The sequence below is a fragment of the Haemaphysalis longicornis genome, unplaced genomic scaffold (genome assembly GCF_048455015.1).
Source record: "Haemaphysalis longicornis isolate Haplotype H1 unplaced genomic scaffold, Haemaphysalis longicornis Haplotype H1 scaffold_2, whole genome shotgun sequence".
Taxonomy (NCBI): domain Eukaryota; kingdom Metazoa; phylum Arthropoda; class Arachnida; order Ixodida; family Ixodidae; genus Haemaphysalis; species Haemaphysalis longicornis.
Genome location: NW_027526295.1, coordinates 152,949,078 through 152,967,637, shown reverse-complemented (window position 1 = coordinate 152,967,637; position 18,560 = coordinate 152,949,078). Strand labels below are relative to the sequence as shown.

Here is an 18,560-nt window from a genome sequence, read left to right as displayed (position 1 = left end):
TTGGAAACAATTAGTGTCTGTGCACTTGTATAAAATGCATCAATTTCTTTTTGTTTTAGCCCTTGCAACTGCATATTCAGGATCTGGATCTTCAGCAGCTGATGCTCATGGCAACGGGTCTCACAAGAAGTTCTATTTTCGGTTCCGTTTACACGGTGACGCGGAAATTTTAGTTCCGATTACCGAAAGTTTTTTTTTTTTACGTTATCTTAATACAAAACCAACCAACTTACAGGCTACTGCTCCGTTTAAGCGGCAATTCCGTTTCAGCGATTGCCGTTTATCCAGATTCTACTGTATTTTTAATTTCTGGTTATTCATGCATTGATTGTCATTAAAAACTACGTATCATTCTTGGACATATTTTGTAACTGCAGCGCCAGTAATGGCCTATAGGAGGCGAACAGAAGCTGAATATTGTGTACAATAACGCAATCATTCGTTATTTCGTTTCTACCAATGACTAAAATAATTATCGTTGACGATGTCGTTTTAGTCACCTTTACAGTGTGTTATAACCGCCACACCTGAGTGTACCCACAAGGAGGCGCCTTGAAGCAAACGTTTACAAGTATGGTTCAGGGCTGGCTTATTGCCTACTCCATCAGCTATGAAGCAGGAAACTAAAATTAAAAAAAAATCAATTTACGGAAACACGGAAGGACGCGTCCTTTTTCGCTCCTCTTACGCGAGGACTTCCGCAAAACCATTTGTGCAAAGGTTGTTCAGCGTCGTTAGTGCAGCCGCGACCCCGTCTACCGCTTGCCGAGGAGGTGGTATATCGGCCCTGCTAACGAGGTCACGCGTGGTATAATACACGGCCGCCGATGAAGCGCATGTACACAGCTAGTGACGCCGCATCGGAACGCGAGTTGCCGTCATTACGTTAACTCGTATACTGTTCACCAGATTCCTCCGGATGCGGTGTAGTCTTGCACATGTGCGTGTTCGCTCAGGCATGGCTCATCTTGGATGCGTGCCTGAAGAAGCAGTGACCATGAATCGGCTTTACGCTGTCGGCATCTACCTCGATGGCCGAGGTGTGCGCATGTATTCGCGCCCTCGTACGCATCCCTGGCGATGATGACAGACGCCGGCATGCGCGTGTGTATTCAGATAGGTGTGTGTGTACCAGGCGCGTTGTAATCCGAGGTGTCTTCGTCTAGCGGTGATGATAGACACTCCGGAGCGGACTCCTGGGCGAGTATCGGCGTGTCCGAAGGAGCGTGGCAGAATTAATTTCCACCGCCCGTGAGGCGTGCGACTGGCCTCTTTTAGTGCTAAAGCGTTGGTTGACTCGATAGGCCGGAAAATCGTCCGTTGATGATGCCGCAACCGAGGAGTGGCAGAAAAAATGGCCCACGTGCAAAGAAAATAAAGTAAAATAATCAAGTAAAGAAAAAAAGGTAAATTTGGATCTGGAACAAACTTGAACCCAGGAGAACACCCGAAATGCGAAACGAGTTCTCATTCTTCAGCTACGCCACTACAGCTCCATATAGCTGATTGAAGTGCATGCAAGAGGGTTGCAAGCTGGGCTAGTTGGAAAGACATTCTTGGATAAAACCAGCGCGAACTCAGACGAATCTGTCCTTGTGTTGCCCTTCCTTCGTCTTCGTCTTAGTTCGCGCTGGTTTTATCCAATGAAGTGCATGCATTGTGCTTTACAGACATGCGTTGAGGCCTTGGTTGAGGCTCATAGCAGTAATGTGAGTACGCTATTTGCAGAAGCACCTATTGGGCGAGTAGCAAATAACGTATTTACTCCGTGTGCGTTTTTTCTTGGCCGTGCGAAAAGGGGCACGGGGCCGTATAGCGTGTCCGCATCTCCCCCTCCCTCTGCTGCGCCGGAACTACGGGTGTGTGCTGCCCTCACGTTAGCCTAGTGTTACGCTTTGAGCTCTAACGTCTTCAAGCGGTACCCGAAAGTTTACGTACAATAAGTCTGACGTTGCTTGGCCAGTCGTAAAACTTAAGGTTAAAGCTAACCAAAGTTTAAGCCAACGTATTGGGCTAAGAAGGGCAATTCGCCACTGCTTGAAGACATACAGACGGAGGAGGAAAGAAGGCCTGGAGGGAAAACGATGATAATGGTTAAAGGAGGATACGTAATTTAGCTACACTCTGCTTCGAACTTTGCACCTACGCTGTTGCTTCACCTAGCGACGCAGGAGTCACCAGATATCCAGGGCGCTATGCACGGCGCCCACAGCCCACAGCGGCACAGCCGTTCCGCATTTACGCCACATCCTTTCGCATCCACTAGGAGTGCTTAGATGTCCTCGCTGTCTTTAACTATAGTTAAGCAAGCTTAACCAGCTAAAACTATGTATAGTTTTAGCTGGTCAAGCTCGCTTGCTTTCATACACACGCCTGAGGCTCGTACTGCAACTGTTTTACTTTCCTTTGTACTTTCTTTTTAAGCATATACAATAAACTTTTTTACACTCTTTTAGCCAAAAAGAGTGTAGCATAAGTGGAAAAAGGGTGTTAGGAGGCCTTTACACCCTTTTTCTTGAATCTCAAGACCCTTTTCCTAGCTCTACACCTTTTTGTTGGAAAAAAGGGTGTTGATCAACTTCAACACCCTAGGTTTTTCTTAGGGTGTTGAAAGGGTGTGGAAAAGGTGTTCAGCTGTTAATTGAATAAGGCCATGCTTGGATGCATAATAGCACTGTAAAGAAGAAGACATCCCCTCATATACTCCTCTACTCGCAAGAAACTTCGAAACGCAAAAAAAGAAATGCTCGTATGCAATGCGATGCACCGCATGCCCCAAGTTTAGCTTTGGCCCGTGAAACGCCAATTTGAACCTTCAAAATTAAAAGGACTATAGTCGTGTGGTGAAAAGGGTGTTTACCGACTGCAACACGCATGGCTTTCTGTAGGTTGTTGAAACGGTGTGAAATAGGTGTTCAGTTGCAAAAAAGAACAGTGTAGCTGGGGCTCTACCTAGTTTCTTGCGGTGTTGCTAAGTTTTGCAATGTTCTTGCTAAGCTAGGATGACCGCTGAGGGGTGAGGCCAAGTTTAACCGCATTTTACAAGGCTGTTCCAGTGTGTGTGTGTGTGTGTGTGTGTGTGTGTGTGTGTGTGTGTGTGTGTGTGTGTGTGTGTGTGTGTGTGTGTGTGTGTGTGTGTGTGTGTGTGTGTGTGTGTGTGTGTGTGTGTGTGTGTGTGTGTGTGTGTGTGTGTGTGTGTGTGTGTGTGTGTGTGTGTGTGTCCCATTGCCAGGGGATCCAAGGGGGAAACAAGCTAGGTCGACCCCCAGCTATGCTGTTTCTCCAGCCTTGCACCACTATTGAAAGCTGCGCCAACTTTTTTGCCTTTTAGAATCCAGAAAAGACTTGTACCTTTGAAATGGTTAAGTAAGAGGTGCGCATACGCATAAACCCTTTGTGCTCCCACTCTAACAAGCTCGACAGCCGACTTCACTGTTATCTTACCCTATCTGCGGTGGTGCACCCTTTACAGGTGCCGCATTTTTTTTCCTTGTATTTTTTTGCTAACGCCACCGAAACTAGCTCAAGCTTAAAGAGCTTCACTGGTAATAAATTACGCCAATTCATGTTGCTTTAACCATAGTGAGATACAAAACACCCCCGCGTGTAGAAAATGTTCAGCCCACCCGTGTAAACAGGTACAAAATGCCTCCAAAAGTTGGAGGTCTCTTCCCCTTTTTTCTTAGTTGGCGGTCTTTTCTTACACCCTTTTTCTTACACCCTTTTTCTTTACGCCCTTTTTCTTTGTTTCGAACACCCTAATTTGTAGCTTTACACCCTTCTGGGAAAAAGGGTGTTGAAATAATGAACACTCTTTTTGAAGGGTGTTGAGTTGGCAGGGAAGATTTGTTTCGTATTTAATAAAATTATATAAATTATGGAACACAAAAAACTACCCTGTGATTAAAAAGTTTTTTTGCAAATCCGCGTTTTGATTTGTATATTCTTATAGTAAAATCCTTACTCCCAACATTAGCGCTAAAATATATGTTTTTATGCGACAAGCCCACCGACTAGATCGGGGGGGGGGGCTTTCCTCTCCTGGGTATAAAAGCAAGAACAGCACATGTATTTCTAAGTAAGTATGCGCTCCCTGTATACCGGTTGCATCCCGTTGGTCTTTTTTTTGCTGAATTCGTTTGTGTTCCAACTGTAACTTGTGCGTATTGACTTTTTGTACTTAATGCTGCGCGCTCTGCCGATTCTCATTGCCAGTGCGCATGCCATTACCTTAAAAAAGGGTGTGAGGATGCTCAACACCCTTTTTTTAGGGTGTTGAGCATCCCCAACATCCCTTTTTAAGGGTGTTGAGCTCAACACCCTTTTTTCATCCGTACACCCTTTTTTGCCAAAACACCTTTTAAGGGTGTTAGCCATGGGACAAAATTTTTACACCCTTTTCTGTCCAAAAGGGTGTAAAAAAGTTTTGTGTGTAGACATGGCAAATCGCATCTGTATCTTACTCTCCCCTCCCCCAAGCTACATCAGGGCTTTGCGGAGCACCTTAGTTACACCGATGGATTAATTCCGACAGCCTAGGCGGATCGTGAACGAGTGCCGAAAGCTAGAACACGTGAATGTTTGCGTTCTTCGCCTTCATGAGAAAAAGATCCACCCCGTATACGGGACCCGAATCGTGACCGCTTGCTCAGCAGCACGACTTAGCCATTTACACGCTGCTGAAGGTACAGAACATATTGTTGTTATTTCGTGATTGTGTCGTCCTTAGACAATGTATCAGGAGTAGGAAGGAATGCATGGTACATCGCATTTTAAAATGAAATGACACGAGCCATCCATCATGTCAACTAACTCTACGCACAGCAAACCAACCTTCAAGAGCTATTATGCATCAGGCCAGCCCACTAGACTTTAGTTACGCCAAACAGTTCGCCTAAACCGATACGGCTAACTTAGATGCATTGAGTTTGACTGGCTGCTATCGTTCACGCCATTACATAAGACACGGGGGAAATCAAGTGTACGGACACATTGTGACCTTTCGCTTTGAAGACCGACGGTGATCCCGGAACGTAATCCTTTCCATCACATCGAGCAGTAAGCGGATAGGTGTATATCCTTCAGTTCGAAACCTAACCTACACACATACGCTTCCCTTCTCGCTTTGGCAGGTTCGAAGACGAATCGGCCGTAGAATCGCGCCTGACTCACGAAACTGCGCGGATTAGATATATACGCTTCTTTTTCTGGTGTTATTGTTAAGACAGCGTTTCCGTAATTACACCGAGCGTACACGCGCTAGCAACACGGTGGAGGTCGAGAAGACGACTAATCAAAAAGAAAAAAAAGAAAGTCAGATGACCTTTACTGGATTCGCCAGCTTCGGCGTGACGGCAGAGAACACAAAGGGTCGACGAAGGCGACGGATAAGCGGAGATGAGCCAATCGGGAAAGTCTGTGCATTTTCTGCTAATGACGATTGTTTGCGCCTTTTTCCGAAAATGTAAACGAAGGGGAGGGAGGTGTACTAACAGAACGAGAAGGTAAGAAAATGACGTACGATCTCTCAGTCTTGGGGGAGGACGATGATCCAAGGCGCTGGACGGGGCTCGGATTCCCGGCGATGGCGGAAGATGCGCACATTGGCGGCGGCCTTGCGAACGCACGCCGCGGCAAACAGTCCCCTCGGTGCGGTGGTTTGCTGCTGCCTCCGTGCCGAAGCGCCGACCTTGCGGTAATTAAGGCCGACGCTATGCGGCGGAGGTCCGCGGCACGGCTCGCTTCCTGCTGCATGAGGCGTTCGCGGCTAATCTGCCAGCGCAGCAGAAGATCCGCGCCGTTCCTTGCCTGGTCCGCCCGATGCGCCGTATTTAGAAGCGTTCGTCATGCCGCCGATCGACGCAATCGCATTCACTTGTACGTACGCTGGCATGTTACATTGGTTGTACATCTGTGGCCCGTTATTTTCTGGCACGCTATGCGGACGTCGAACGGTGCCTGCGGAGTACGTGGAGCTGATACACGGTTCAAGCACTTTCCTGGAATGCGGTGCGTTAGATTTTAAAGCGGAAGCTTTCTTAGTGGTACCGATGGCGTCCTGCCGCAAAACTAATGCATTTCCCCGTGGACTGGATGGTCTGCCGAAAAGCTCTGATGAAATCTCTGGACATGCAACGCGCGCGTGAAACCGGGCTTTCATCGTACCAAAACGGTCACTTGAAAATCGCGAAAAAGGAACACGCACCGAGAATGAAGAAAGAGTACAATAGTGTAGCTTTACCTCATAAACCACATATTGGTATGCATTTAGTCGTTCGTAGAAGCGTTTACTTAGTGCGCAAAGAAAAATCGTCGCATGGGTTCGTTCGCTTTTTTCGATTTGCGTCTTTGAAGTATTGAAGATCGATTGGACGCGCTTTCGTCGAAGGTTGGACGCATTTTTTAGAAAGGTTCTGGTGCACTTTCGACGTAGTTTTGACGTGAGAAGGCCACCGCCCTTCTTTCAACCGTCTTTAGGAGGGGATGGTAACGCTTTTTTTTAACCGTTACTCAGTAGGGAACAAGAGCGCCCACCATGGTCTTGGTCACACATCTTGCGCAGCCGGAAATTATGCCTCCTACCGACAAAACAGGCATTGTTCTGATGTTCAGCTGTACAGGAGAAATTCAAAGGCAGAATTTTACGCTCGAGTGCACGCGAGTAACACAGTTGCTGCGCGTCTGCTTCCGCAGTAGTCGGGCGTTGTCTGCACCAGGGCCAAGGAAACTTGTTTTGAAGAAAAGTGTCATTTTCATGGCATTTATGTGGCATATGTCCATTGTCTCCTTAATTTCTCTTTCCATGTCCTTTTCTACATATAGATATATTCCGTATGAGGTCCTAACAGTACCGAAACCGGATATAGTGCAGGCATACTGACTCGGATAGCGCTGTCGTGCACCACTCGTTCGATTCTTATACCAAGACAAAGTACAAGAAAGCAAAGTACACGACACGAAGACAACGTACAAGTCTGGTTGAACAGGCTGCTTTGCTTCGATAACAATAATGCAATTTTATCGCAAACCTCGAACACGTCGTTGAGATAGTAAGGAAAATAGAAGAAGCAGTGGCGACTCTCCAACCGCTTTCTGGTGACGTCTTTATGACGTCACTGAATTTTGTTTGTGTGATTGGCCGCCACCCACCAAAGCCACCGCCAAGAAACATGACTGGGAAATTGTAGTGGGGCCTCTAGTACTGTTTGATAGTGCAACTTGAATGCTAACGCAAGTTAACACAATGATAGCTATGTCTTAGTGATTACTCATAGTTTGTCGTCCCCAAACACGTCTCTCTGGCGAAAAAATGTTTTTCTATATTTATTATGTTTTTTCTGTTAAAAACGACCTTTGCCCTTGAATCGGAACTAAGTGGATTAGAAAAGGCTTGTTTATTTTATTTAATAAAGTTGTATCTTGTCGTTATTCTCCTTCAAAGAGTCAAACATTCGTTTACGCTCTTCACTCAGGGGCAACAATCCTGAAAAAAAAAAATGGCCGCGTACCTGCTCACTTCGCTGCAAATGTCATCGAAAAACGAGAGTCGTCTGCCGCCTCGGTCACGTAAATGAGCCTGTTCTCTCCCCCGCCCACCTCTCACGCTCTACCCCTCCCGTGTTGCTCCACCGACGATAAACCCTGTGGAGGTTTCCTCAAGTCAATTTCATTTTCCCGCGTTCCACTGCTCGCGCGCCGTCTATGGACTCTTTCGTTGCTGTTGGAATCGGAATGCGGGCCCGAGGCCTTGCTTATACAGCGCGCCCTTTCCGTGTTCCTCTTTTTTTTTTTTTTTGTCACAACATTGTTTTCAGTGTATTTTTATTAGCTATCGCCAAAATAAAGCACACAACTCTTTTTAATTAAAAGAATACTTCTAGCACCAGTTATGTATTGGTGTTTCGCCTCAAATATGCTTAATGTTTTAGTGTTTCTTTGCAATGTCGACAAGTATGACGCACCGCAACACAGCTAGTGGTTTGGAAATGTTTTGCTTCTATAAACTTCCCGTCCTATAATTTTTGGACATTTAGCCAGGTTGCTGGACCGAGCGACAGACAGACATACAGACAGACAGGCAGGCCAATTTTCGGTTTTAAGTAGCCCAAGGACAAGAAACTGGCCTGCGTAGGGATCGAATCTACGACATCCGCGTTATTAGCCCGATACTCTAACCGACTGAGCTAGCAGGCCAATGTGCACGCTGTGATAAGAAAGTGCACTATGAAATCTTTGCGGGTTGCGTGTGCTTTTGTGTGGATCTGCGCGTACGTGTTATGCGCGGACGCACGCACGCCTGTTTGTGCGCACGCGCACACACACGCACACAAACACACGCACGCACGCACACGTCACGCAGACACATATTTTATTTCCATTGTCCGTATCTCGCATGGAAAGCTCCTTGGCTCCCTTAAAGGGATACTGAAGGCTGAATGAAATTTTGTTTTAAATGAAAGATCATGCGTTTCATAGCTCTCTCGGCTTTTGTTCGGCGAGCAACGACGCTTTATTTGCTGAGAAATAAGTAAATAAAGCTGGAATTTCTCTCACCTCTCCCCTTTCATTTTTTGGGCGTAGCCACTGCGTCACAAAATAGGAGAGAACCCCGGTGCGGTCTTCAGCGTAAAGGCTGGCATCGGTAGCTTTTACGTCGCCAAGTCATGGCCTACTACGGCAACGTTTCTTCGGACAAGGAGGCTGGCTTGGACTTTTATCATTTTCCCCAGACGGAATGAGAAACGCTTAATGAGACGGAATATGCGACCGGTGTTCCGGCGTCCCAGACCCCATCAGGCTGGCTGCGAGCATGGAGCAGCGAAGGTGTTTTTGAAGCAACAAGCGCCGTCTCGAAGATCAAGCGCGGTGTCCTGGGCTCCCAGCTGGCGCCGTTCAGGTGGGCGCCTTCAATTCACGTCGTTCGGCCATCACAGCCATTTCATATTATCTTCACTCTCGCGGCGCGAACCTAGCGTAAAATAAACACTCTTCGCGGCAGCCGTGTCGACTCGTAGTAATCGTTTCCCGCGCTCCCCCTGGCTCAAACATAACAAGGGCAGAGCGACGCACGCTTTACGGGTTATCAACGGCGGCTCGAGGCGAACGGAAAAGCACAAGGGCGGATCGGTCAGCTAACCACTCGCTGTAAGTTCATTTCACTGGCTATTGCGTTCTGACCGGGGGCGCTTTACCGACAGCAACATTTAAAAAAAAGTGTTACTCCCCCTCCTCCGTTCGCGGATAACAGGAGATTTAGAAGGTCAGGCGGGTCGCTTAAGCACCGGCAATGCATTCTGTTTCCTTTTTCCGCTTCTAACGAAGGGACTTTCGCAGTCTCCTGTCGGGTATATTGCTTGCAGAAGCTGGGGCGCTCACCGTCGAAGGTTACTGACTTCGCTAATTGCGCACCAATTCTTTTCGAAAACGGAACTGAAACCATAGTGGCTGACTGAATAATGACGGAAGCAGCCCGCCTCGCAGTTTACAAAAAGTTGTAGTCTGAGTTTTTTAGATACGATGAGCTCACGGAAAGCTCTGATTTACGTTTATTTCACGTTGTCAACCATTTAGGAACTGCTTATTTGAGGAAACCATCTATAGAACCATGACTTCGTGTAGCGCAAAAAAAAAAAAAAAAACGACAGAGGACACATGGAGGTGATGGGCACAAGCGCTAACTTCCAACTTAGTTTTATTAAAAAAATGTGTGAATTTGAACACTGGGGCGGGACATTATCGTAAAGAAACAAGGAATCATCTATAGATGCTTCCGCAATGAGCTTTCACCTTTCACCACTTTTGTGCCGTCAAAAACCGCAGAACCCAAAAGCATACTGGGCGTCTCCCTCTGTTCTTACGTTTCTGGCGTTTTCTGCCTTACTAAACAACTCCTTATTAAATCTACCCCCCCCCCCCCCCCCCCCCCCCCCCCAGCATGCATAACCGCCAGCCGCGGAAGTGCGCGTGCTTAGACGTGAAAGACACGTTCCAAAAGGTCGCGCCGAAAGCCCTTCAAGGTGTTTGTGTCTGTACAGAAACACAACCGCCAAAATGTCACTCCGGGAGCCCTTAAAAAAGGCAACACAAAACACTAGCTCTGGACACGGAAAATTTTCGTTCTACCCGAATTGTCCGCGGACTCCATATGTGGAAACCAAGACATATACAGCTTCGCTGTAATAAGCACGCAGAAATTACACAAATTCAAAAAAGTGTAATGTGGCAGAAGAATTGCGGGACACGCGGGTTCATCACAGTGTGACCAATTCAATGCTTCAAAAAGCGTCATCGTGCCTCGCGCCATTCTGCTGTGAAATCGTCGGATCTTAGCGCCAACTGGCAGTCGTTTCTTGCACAGACGGAGGACGTTATCCCTCGGGCAGCCATGCCTGTCAATACTGAATCCGCAAAGGAACTTCCGTGCCGTCAAAAAGTTGGCACGCGAGTGCGTGCAAGGCGCGCACGAATGTACCTGCGCGCTTTGTTCAACCGTTGGCTAAAGTGGCAGGTACCAATTACGGAAAGATTTGCTTAGTGGCCTTTTCTCATGATAATGACCGAGGCCTTGCCGCGCCTTGCCATCACGTGAGAAGACGCTCCAGCAGTGTCTAGCACAGGATGGTTATGGTTGCCTGCGCTATCATTCAAATCCCCCGTACTTTACCGCGCTCGAAGGGCGCTAAAAGGGCGTTTAGTGGCGGCAGTTTTTCCCGGTTTGACGTCAGCGCCGCCAAATACCCGACGGGATGTGAGCAATTTAGTGAAATATCTTTGATGCGCAGTATAAGCGGTGGTTTGGAGACGAGATATATGGGCTGGCAAGCTCGGAAGATTATTCTATAATTGTATCGAGTGAACAACCGCTCACATCATGAGGCTATTTTGGAATTGAAGGTATTGATTTACCCTTTGGCGCTGGATATGTCGGGTTGAATTTGTTTGTAGGTTACGATTTGTCAGGCGCACGCAGAAATCTATAAATTTCACACAAAAACAATTCTCTTACGACGAGCGTACTTTTATCCTACAGATCGTGTTCATCATACTAAAAAAGAAGACAACTCTGTCAATGTACCCAATTCATAGGGAGGAAGATTTAACGAGGTCTCGATGAGCAATGTCAGCTTCACGGCCTCTCTCTCCCCGGTATCGAGGTGGCACCAAGCGAAACATCATCATGCAAAACATCATGAAAAATATCGAGCAAAACAACACTTGCGGCACCGAGCAAAATATCATATTCTAAGAGAATTTGTTCATGTTTTTTTTTTCTGAGTGCAATAAAGCCAATTTGTCTTGAAGTAGCTGTTCTTCAATTTGCTTACTTTCTTAGTTCTGTTGAGCACCTACCGTATTTTCGCTCGTATAACCCGCACCGAAAATACGAAAATTTCAGTGGTGCGGATAATGCTCGGGGTCTTTTATTTAGTGCAGCTTCACGGCAATACGCGCTGTACCGTGAAGCTCTACGCTATAACACGGACTAAGCCTTCCATGGTAGCGATTGCGCAAAAATATACAAGGACGAGGAGAAAAACAAGGACGAGCGCACTCTAACTTAAACTGAATTTTATTAGTAAATTGTGACTTCCGCCTTGCAGTCAGTGTATTCTACTTGCTAAATATACGCTTTTTCTGTCTGCATAGCATGTGATGTGTTGCTTGAGCAGGAGCTTTGGTGCAACCTTTTCTGTATCAAATGTGCGGGCAATACGCGAGGATTTTTTTTATTTTCCGACGGGCTGAAAGGGGGGGTTCTGAATATATGCAGGGGTGGGTTATACGTGGCAAAATACGGTATTTGCATTGTGAAAGCAATGCATGCAGTACCTGAATTCAGTTCTTTTTGTTTGTCTGTTTTCATGCGTTTCCTTGAGCCAGACATTATTTCGGGCACATTTTCCAAATTTAACCGCATGGTGGCACAAACTCTCCGCCGAGCGAATTGCAAAACACTGACGTCATGCAAATTGAAAGTGTATTCCTGACAAAGCGGACAGCGGCCGAAGACCATTTTTTTCTTCGCGACGCCGACAATCAAATGCTTGCGGAGAATATTAAAAACGCCCTTGACGAACAGTGATAGTAGCAGTGTGATCTTTCTTTCTGCATGGCCATGAGCCCTAACTATGCGTAAAAAATAACAAAGGCGTCGCTGGTCTACTAAAGCATTCCAGTCCCTACCCGATGCAGCATCGATGGACGACCCAGCATTGTACTTCAGAGACAAGAGGCAGCCCGAACATAGTGGCGATTATGTGGACGTATAAGCGCTCGTTGTCAACTGCGACAATAGCCGACCACAGGTAAACAATCAAAGACCGGTCATTGCCCTTACTCATCTTTTTTTTCTACGCCTCGCAAACAGGTTGCCCCTTGTACGGCAGTCAAGTTCATCAGGTCATCGAACCGTCACACTGATAGCCTGTCCCGTCGTAATCTTGAGCCACACAGAGCTTACCCCTGATCTCTGCCAGTGGCACTGGTTCGTGACTCTCGTGCGTGCAGCCACGCCTGCGCGGCGATGCGGGTACGAGAGTAACTGAGCGTAATAGTCGGCATTGTTTTCCCCCCGCGAGGCGATCATCGGAAAGGCGGGAAATACGGACAGGCCGTTCGTGCTAGCAGAAGCCGTGCAAGCTACGCACACTGCGCGCACAGTGCGTGTTCACCCCGACTTCGGGACAGTCACGCATCCGAAGTCATCAGTGCTCTGTGTGCGTCGACCTCGCCGCCGCTGTTGCGCCTGCACAAAGGAGTAGCAGTGCGTTACGGCGGCCAGGGTCGTGCTTGCACAGAAGCAGCACTCAGACGACTGCGTCGTGGCTCGACGACGCATTCGCGGCTCGAGGATGGCGCCTCCCACCATCACCGCTATTCGCTATGCTGATCCCATTTTTTTTTTGTTCCTGCAACATGTGTACACCCTTTCGCCTGTGGGCTTCCCGTACGCCTGTTATTATTTTGCCACGTCGGGTGCAAGAATACGCCACATGCGACCACTCAAGTTCGCTGGAAACACACCTGACGCACTCTCGGTCTACTATACTTACTTATGTATACTACTACTGTCTACTATACTTACTTATACTCACTTACTATACGACGAACGTATTCAGCGAAATTTCTCAAGTTAAACACTTTAGAAATAAATAACTAGTTGGTGCCCTTTTTGCGTGGAAGTAGAAAGCACGGGTGGTTGTAACAAAAGAAATTAACGCCGTTCCACTCAATGTGAAAGCTCTCGGAAGTGCAGAGCAGTGATTCGCCATAATGGGCTGTGGCGCCGTTATCCGCTCACCCTTACTACCCATCACGCTCTTCCCCGCCCTGTCTCATTCCTCTCCTGATGAGTTCAACGGAGGTTTGTCCAACGCATTTAAATTTCCCGCCTTCGCAGTGCTCGCGCGCATTATGCCTGGAACTGCGCCAGCGGGAGTTCTGTTCTTTTTGAGCTTGCTTTCCCTCCAGCACGTGCCAGCGCTGCACTGCGTCTTTTTTTCTCTTAGTAAAAACCAACCCAACCAGCGTTCCTAACTAAATGAACGCGGGCGCTGGCGGTTAATAACGTATATTTTGCCTCAAATGTACGTTCAGATTTTTTTTTTTTTTTTTTGCGCTAAACAACGGGGAGATGCATGACAAGCGCCAGCGGCTAACGAGTTTCGAACGCTTATAACTATATAAACCGCTTAGCTCTCGAAGCCTCTGTGTGACGCCGCGACGACAGAACGCCGTGTGGCTCTACTTGGGTCCAGCGAGAGAGCTTCGACGACAAGGCGAGCCCGTGTAGTGCTCTGCGCTTAAAAATCCCGGGCCATCTCCACTAACGCGAAACCTCTGGAGGGGCGAAGCATGCAGTGTAAAAACGCCAACACAGATTAAACCGTTGAAGGTAGAGGTATACAGCTCTGCTGTAAAAGTCTCTTGTCTTTGAAGCACGAAGCTCTCTAGCGTGAGGCGTAAACGAGTGTGTGTTTTTAGTGCGCGTAACGAAGTGCTCCAGCGCGAGGCGTAAACGAGTGTCCCGGGTTTTTTTAAGCCCTCGTTACATTCTAGCGCGACGCGTAAGCGAGTTTCCCGGTCTTTTAGTACCGTGACTACATGAGACGAACGACGATTACGACGACGACGGCGGCGGCAGGAGACGCCAACAGCCCCAGCCCGCAAGGGGCTTCGCCCTAAAAAGAAGAGAAAATTTTGCCATCCGGTGGGATCCGAACCCGCCAAGTTGGGGTACTATGTCTCATCCTCCACGATTCGAACTGCTACCGCGACTGGATTTCCCTCCATTCTTTTGTGTGCTTACGCGTACGGGATTCCTCCGTTTGGGGTGGTTGCAACGCCAGCGTCGCTCCGACAAATTCTGGGAAACGGACATCTATAAAACCAACGTATCATTATCAAAAGCTATATACGGAGCTCCTTCAAAGTCAGCTTCTCTACTATACACGCTTGGTCTGCTGGGAAGACATCTTTAGGGGGAATTGGGGGGGGGGGGTTGTAATTTGTATGACCAGTGAGTCTGTCCTTGTGTTCTTTTATTACTTTTATAGTGAGACGTAGCGTACAGTAATTTGTTTGCGTCCAGTTCTTTTCTTTCAATACTGTTACTTGTTTGAATTTCTGCATTGCCTACTGCCATGTACAACGCCTCTTTTAGCCCAGAAGAGCATACAGAGTTGTACTTGTGTGTGCCTGGTAAATAAACTTGACTTGACTTGACTTCAAGTGACTAGAAAATTATAATGTTGTAGACGTATTACATTATATACCTGCATAAAACCCGTGTACCCCAGGGAATGATATACACCGAGCCCCTTTATACTCGGCTTCGCTACTCGGGTAATCCCCTTCGCTCGGGCGGCAGGGGACTACCCAACGTCTTTCAATGACGTTTGCAGCGGAGAAAGCAGATACGCGGCCATTTTTTCCTCCGCAATTTTCAACGAGTTGTTTCCCCGCGTTCCAGGAACTTACAAGTGATGGAATCGGCAACAAAACCATCGCCAAATAATCAAATTAATAAGCCAGGGCAAACAGTGGAAATGACGACGGCTTGTCAAGTTTTTGTTGTCGTTTCCTTCTGTCATTGCACCGCAAATATCGCTTCCGGAAAGTTGGTTGCCTCGGGTTAAAGCACACGCGACCTGCATCCTGCGTGATATAAACGTCCCGCTACCCTCATCGTACATTCAACTATACCCACCCGGCTTGGAAACCCGCCCGCCCCGCCACGGAGAAGTATTCTAACAGCCACGCTGCCGTTCGGAGATTGTATGACACCAGGAAGACGCCACAGAGCTCTGGCGAGAGCTGACCGCCTCGTGCCGCCAGGCAGTCATCACAATTCTCGTCTACAAGCGCGTCCATGACGTCGGACGAGTTGGATGGATGGAGCTCTGCGGCGTCCCGCAGACCTACTGAGGGCAGCCGGAGGAGGCGGCTAAAGGCGGAAGGTCAGTGCGCTTGCGCTGGGGTCATCGTCCAAAGCCCACACGACGCGTCGCACAGCGTCGCCCGTGGAACTGTGGCGCGTATGCACCGCATTGTGCGTGACGCAATACGCTATAGCGAGAGGAACACTACTTTGCTAAGGACGCTTGTCGCCACACCCCTTGTCTTTCTCCGTAGCTTACGAGTCGTTGCATTCGCGTTGGAATCGTTTCATTTACTTTCTCTAAACATGTACTGTGATCACCTCTATGATAGTCACTCTTTCAAAACATCTGTTCTCCGTTATGTGTACGTTAGGCCTAGTGAGCAGGAGAGTGTTCAATTTAGGCTGACTGGTGCGAGAATAGGGACGCCGCTGAGAGGAGAATAAACGAGCTGGATAACAGCGTGGTCGTCGCCTCCGTGCTCGCCGCCTACGAAGGAAGGAACAATGCCAAGCGTTCTGTGTCCTGGCAACCCGACGATTGCAGTCAGGGTTTTCACGCTTTGTTTTTCAGCTGGTTGGCTGCGGGATGCCCGGGTATGTCTTATTGCTACATGGGAAAAGGCGTCGAGAGCTGTAGCTTTACTCACAGAATCGCTAAACTGTTCTTGGGGGGCCTAGAAAGTGACCTAATATCCAGCGATACGCGGGTCCCCTTGCCTCGGTGCCTCGCGGGATACAAATTATCCGCTTATTTCTGACGCCAGTTTAGTATTAACATCCACCACTTGATCATTGAATAGGATGAATATCCACGTCATTGATTGTATGCTTAGCTTTGCTTTAAAAGTTCTTATTTAACCCTGCGACTGAGCTTTCTCTATGCGAGTCCTAAATCATTTTTGTCCTGTCATTGATCTCCTCGTGTTCACTGCGCAATATAAGATCTAACCGAAGCCTCAATAGGCTAAATTATTCGCTATTCGCTCGTGACCCCAGCTTCTCAAATTCGAGCCTATTTAATACGTTTCTTAGAGAGGCTGTAAATTATTTAGGAGAGATCGTACCTTTCTGTCACATCGCATTCCTTATAATAAACTTTTTACTCTACCTACGAATTATTATGCCGCATTATGCACACACCAATAGTTTAGGCAGCTGCAAGGGCCTGTCAGCTTCTTATTATTTAGTTTTTAGTTTTTTTACTGTATCCGGTAACACTGGGGCGGTAATTAACACAGGACGCGCGTGACCTAAGCTGTCTATAGAGTTTCTCCGTCACTGCATTATGAGGGAATGACATGAGCGGTACACCGGAAAACTAGTTTCCATATCATTCATCTCCTCTCTTCCCCCACCTGACCATTGACACCTGCGCCCGAAGCGCTACCGGACACCACTGCACTTTTCCTTGCCTGCTGCCCGTCGCCAGTGCCATGTTGTTTACCACGTTCTTGTTTTCTTTTTTGTATCTTATTCGTGACGAATAATAAAGCGAAGAGTGAGAAAAAAATAAGAAAAAATTGAAAGTATTTTTGAATAATGCGTAGCACAACGATTAAATGGGATACTGCCGCAAATTACGCGTTTTTGTGCAAATTCAGAACGTTACATGGTTGGCGCGTTCTCGCTATTTTTTACCCGTCTGTCTGACCTTTCCTTTTTTTAGCCTTAGTTTTTTGTAGATGTATAGGATGCATATTTTTTTATTTTGTTAAATCATTTTTATGAATTTTTTTCTATAATTCGCATTTTATTGTTTTTCAAAATTTCGTTCAACGCTCCATGTACTCTACTATAACGATTAAATGTGGTACTTCCACCAATCATGCATTTTCGTGCAGATGCAGGTCGCTACACGGTCCTGAATGTAGGAAACTCGATAAAAAAGGCTGTTCATTCAAAAGTTACGCAGACCTACGCATTAAAGTGACTGACGCAGAGCAGGGGTCTCGAAATTTGAAAGTGACGTCGTCCACGTACGGAGCCCACGTGCATTTTCCGCGCGCTTTTTTTCGCGGCAAAACCTGCGCTCGATCACGCGCGTGGCCCTCCGCTTTGGGAGGCTGACGCTCCCCGAGGTTGCGGCGCGTAGATGGCGGCTTCGAGAAGTGACGGGCGTACCCCCGTCCGTGGACAGGTACGCCTGACGCCAGGTGCCTCGTTCGGCAACTGACTCAGTCAGGCACTGAGCCTCCAGGTTTCGGTTTGAGAGACGTCGACGAAAGAGCGTACTTGCTTCGTTCGCTCATCACTGTCTTTTTTTTTTTTTTTTTTCGCCCTGGGCGTGCACCGGCTCTAGCGGGGATATCTAAATAGCGGGTAAACGACGCAATCGCCGGGGGCGGTTGATAGCGCCGACGCGTGCCCGCGCGCATTAGCGTATATACAACGGAGAGGACATGGAGAAATGGCACTGCGGGGTGCGCTGGCAATTTGCGAGTGAATCTAGGAATCTTGGACGCCGCTGGCATTCATCGCCGACGGGAAACACAGCACCGCCTTCAGCGCCACTTGAGAAACACACGCGTCAAAATCGGCGAGACGAATGTCAGCGACGAAGGCCCGAGAGGTAAAGAACGCACGCGCGAGACGAACGTTGCCGCGGGTGAGGCGGCGTGTCGTGTTAAGTGCCTTGCCCTTTGCGCTTACGCGGATATGTGCCACATTTCAAGGCGAAAAGCGAAGCCTGTCCGTCTTCTTCTGTCTACACTAGAAGGCAATGACGCGGTTAACATACACCGTGACGTCAGCCCTTTTATCTTCATCCCTGGAATTGTTGGCAGCAGAATAACTTTTTCCGAATTGGGTCAAACCGTAGCTGTAGGATATATATAACTGGGCAGAGACATGACTAATGTATTTGAGGAATTCAAATATATAACAAAAAAACGTTTAACTTTAATCGAGTTTAACTTTTAATCAATACAAACTATCAATTAACCTGTACACCAACCTGAACTTTAAATATAAAGCTTTTTACATCATCAACCTAAGGTAAATGTAGAATCCCTTATACTTCTTTACATCCAAGTGAGTACACTTATGGCACTTTCAGGCTATCTATTTTGTTGTGCGGCAATGCGAAAAGCAATCCCGTGTACGGCACCGTTTATAGATATACTTGGCGTACGGCAGATATGCATTTAAACAGACTCCCTTATGGCTGTTAAAGAGCTTG

General features: G+C 47.6%; 1 protein-coding gene and 1 non-coding gene across 3 annotated transcripts in view; both read right to left on the bottom strand.

Moving 5' to 3' along the window:
- Positions 1 to 18,560, bottom strand: part of LOC144169343 (uncharacterized) — a 116,724-nt gene that overhangs the window by 57,863 nt on the left and 40,301 nt on the right. Inside the window, exon 1 of one of the 2 annotated variants that reach the window (XM_077698444.1) lies at positions 5,522 to 5,621. The exons of the other annotated variant lie outside the window; for it this stretch is intronic. Within the exon in view, the coding sequence (XP_077554570.1) occupies positions 5,522 to 5,604 (83 nt within the window). The 5' untranslated portion in view covers positions 5,605 to 5,621. Of the gene's footprint in view, positions 1 to 5,521; positions 5,622 to 18,560 lie in introns of those variants that run through there. 2 annotated transcript variants of the gene reach the window in all.
- Trnai-aau (transfer RNA isoleucine (anticodon AAU)) lies at positions 8,120 to 8,193 on the bottom strand. Its single transcript has one exon. It is a non-coding gene; the product is annotated as a tRNA-Ile (tRNA).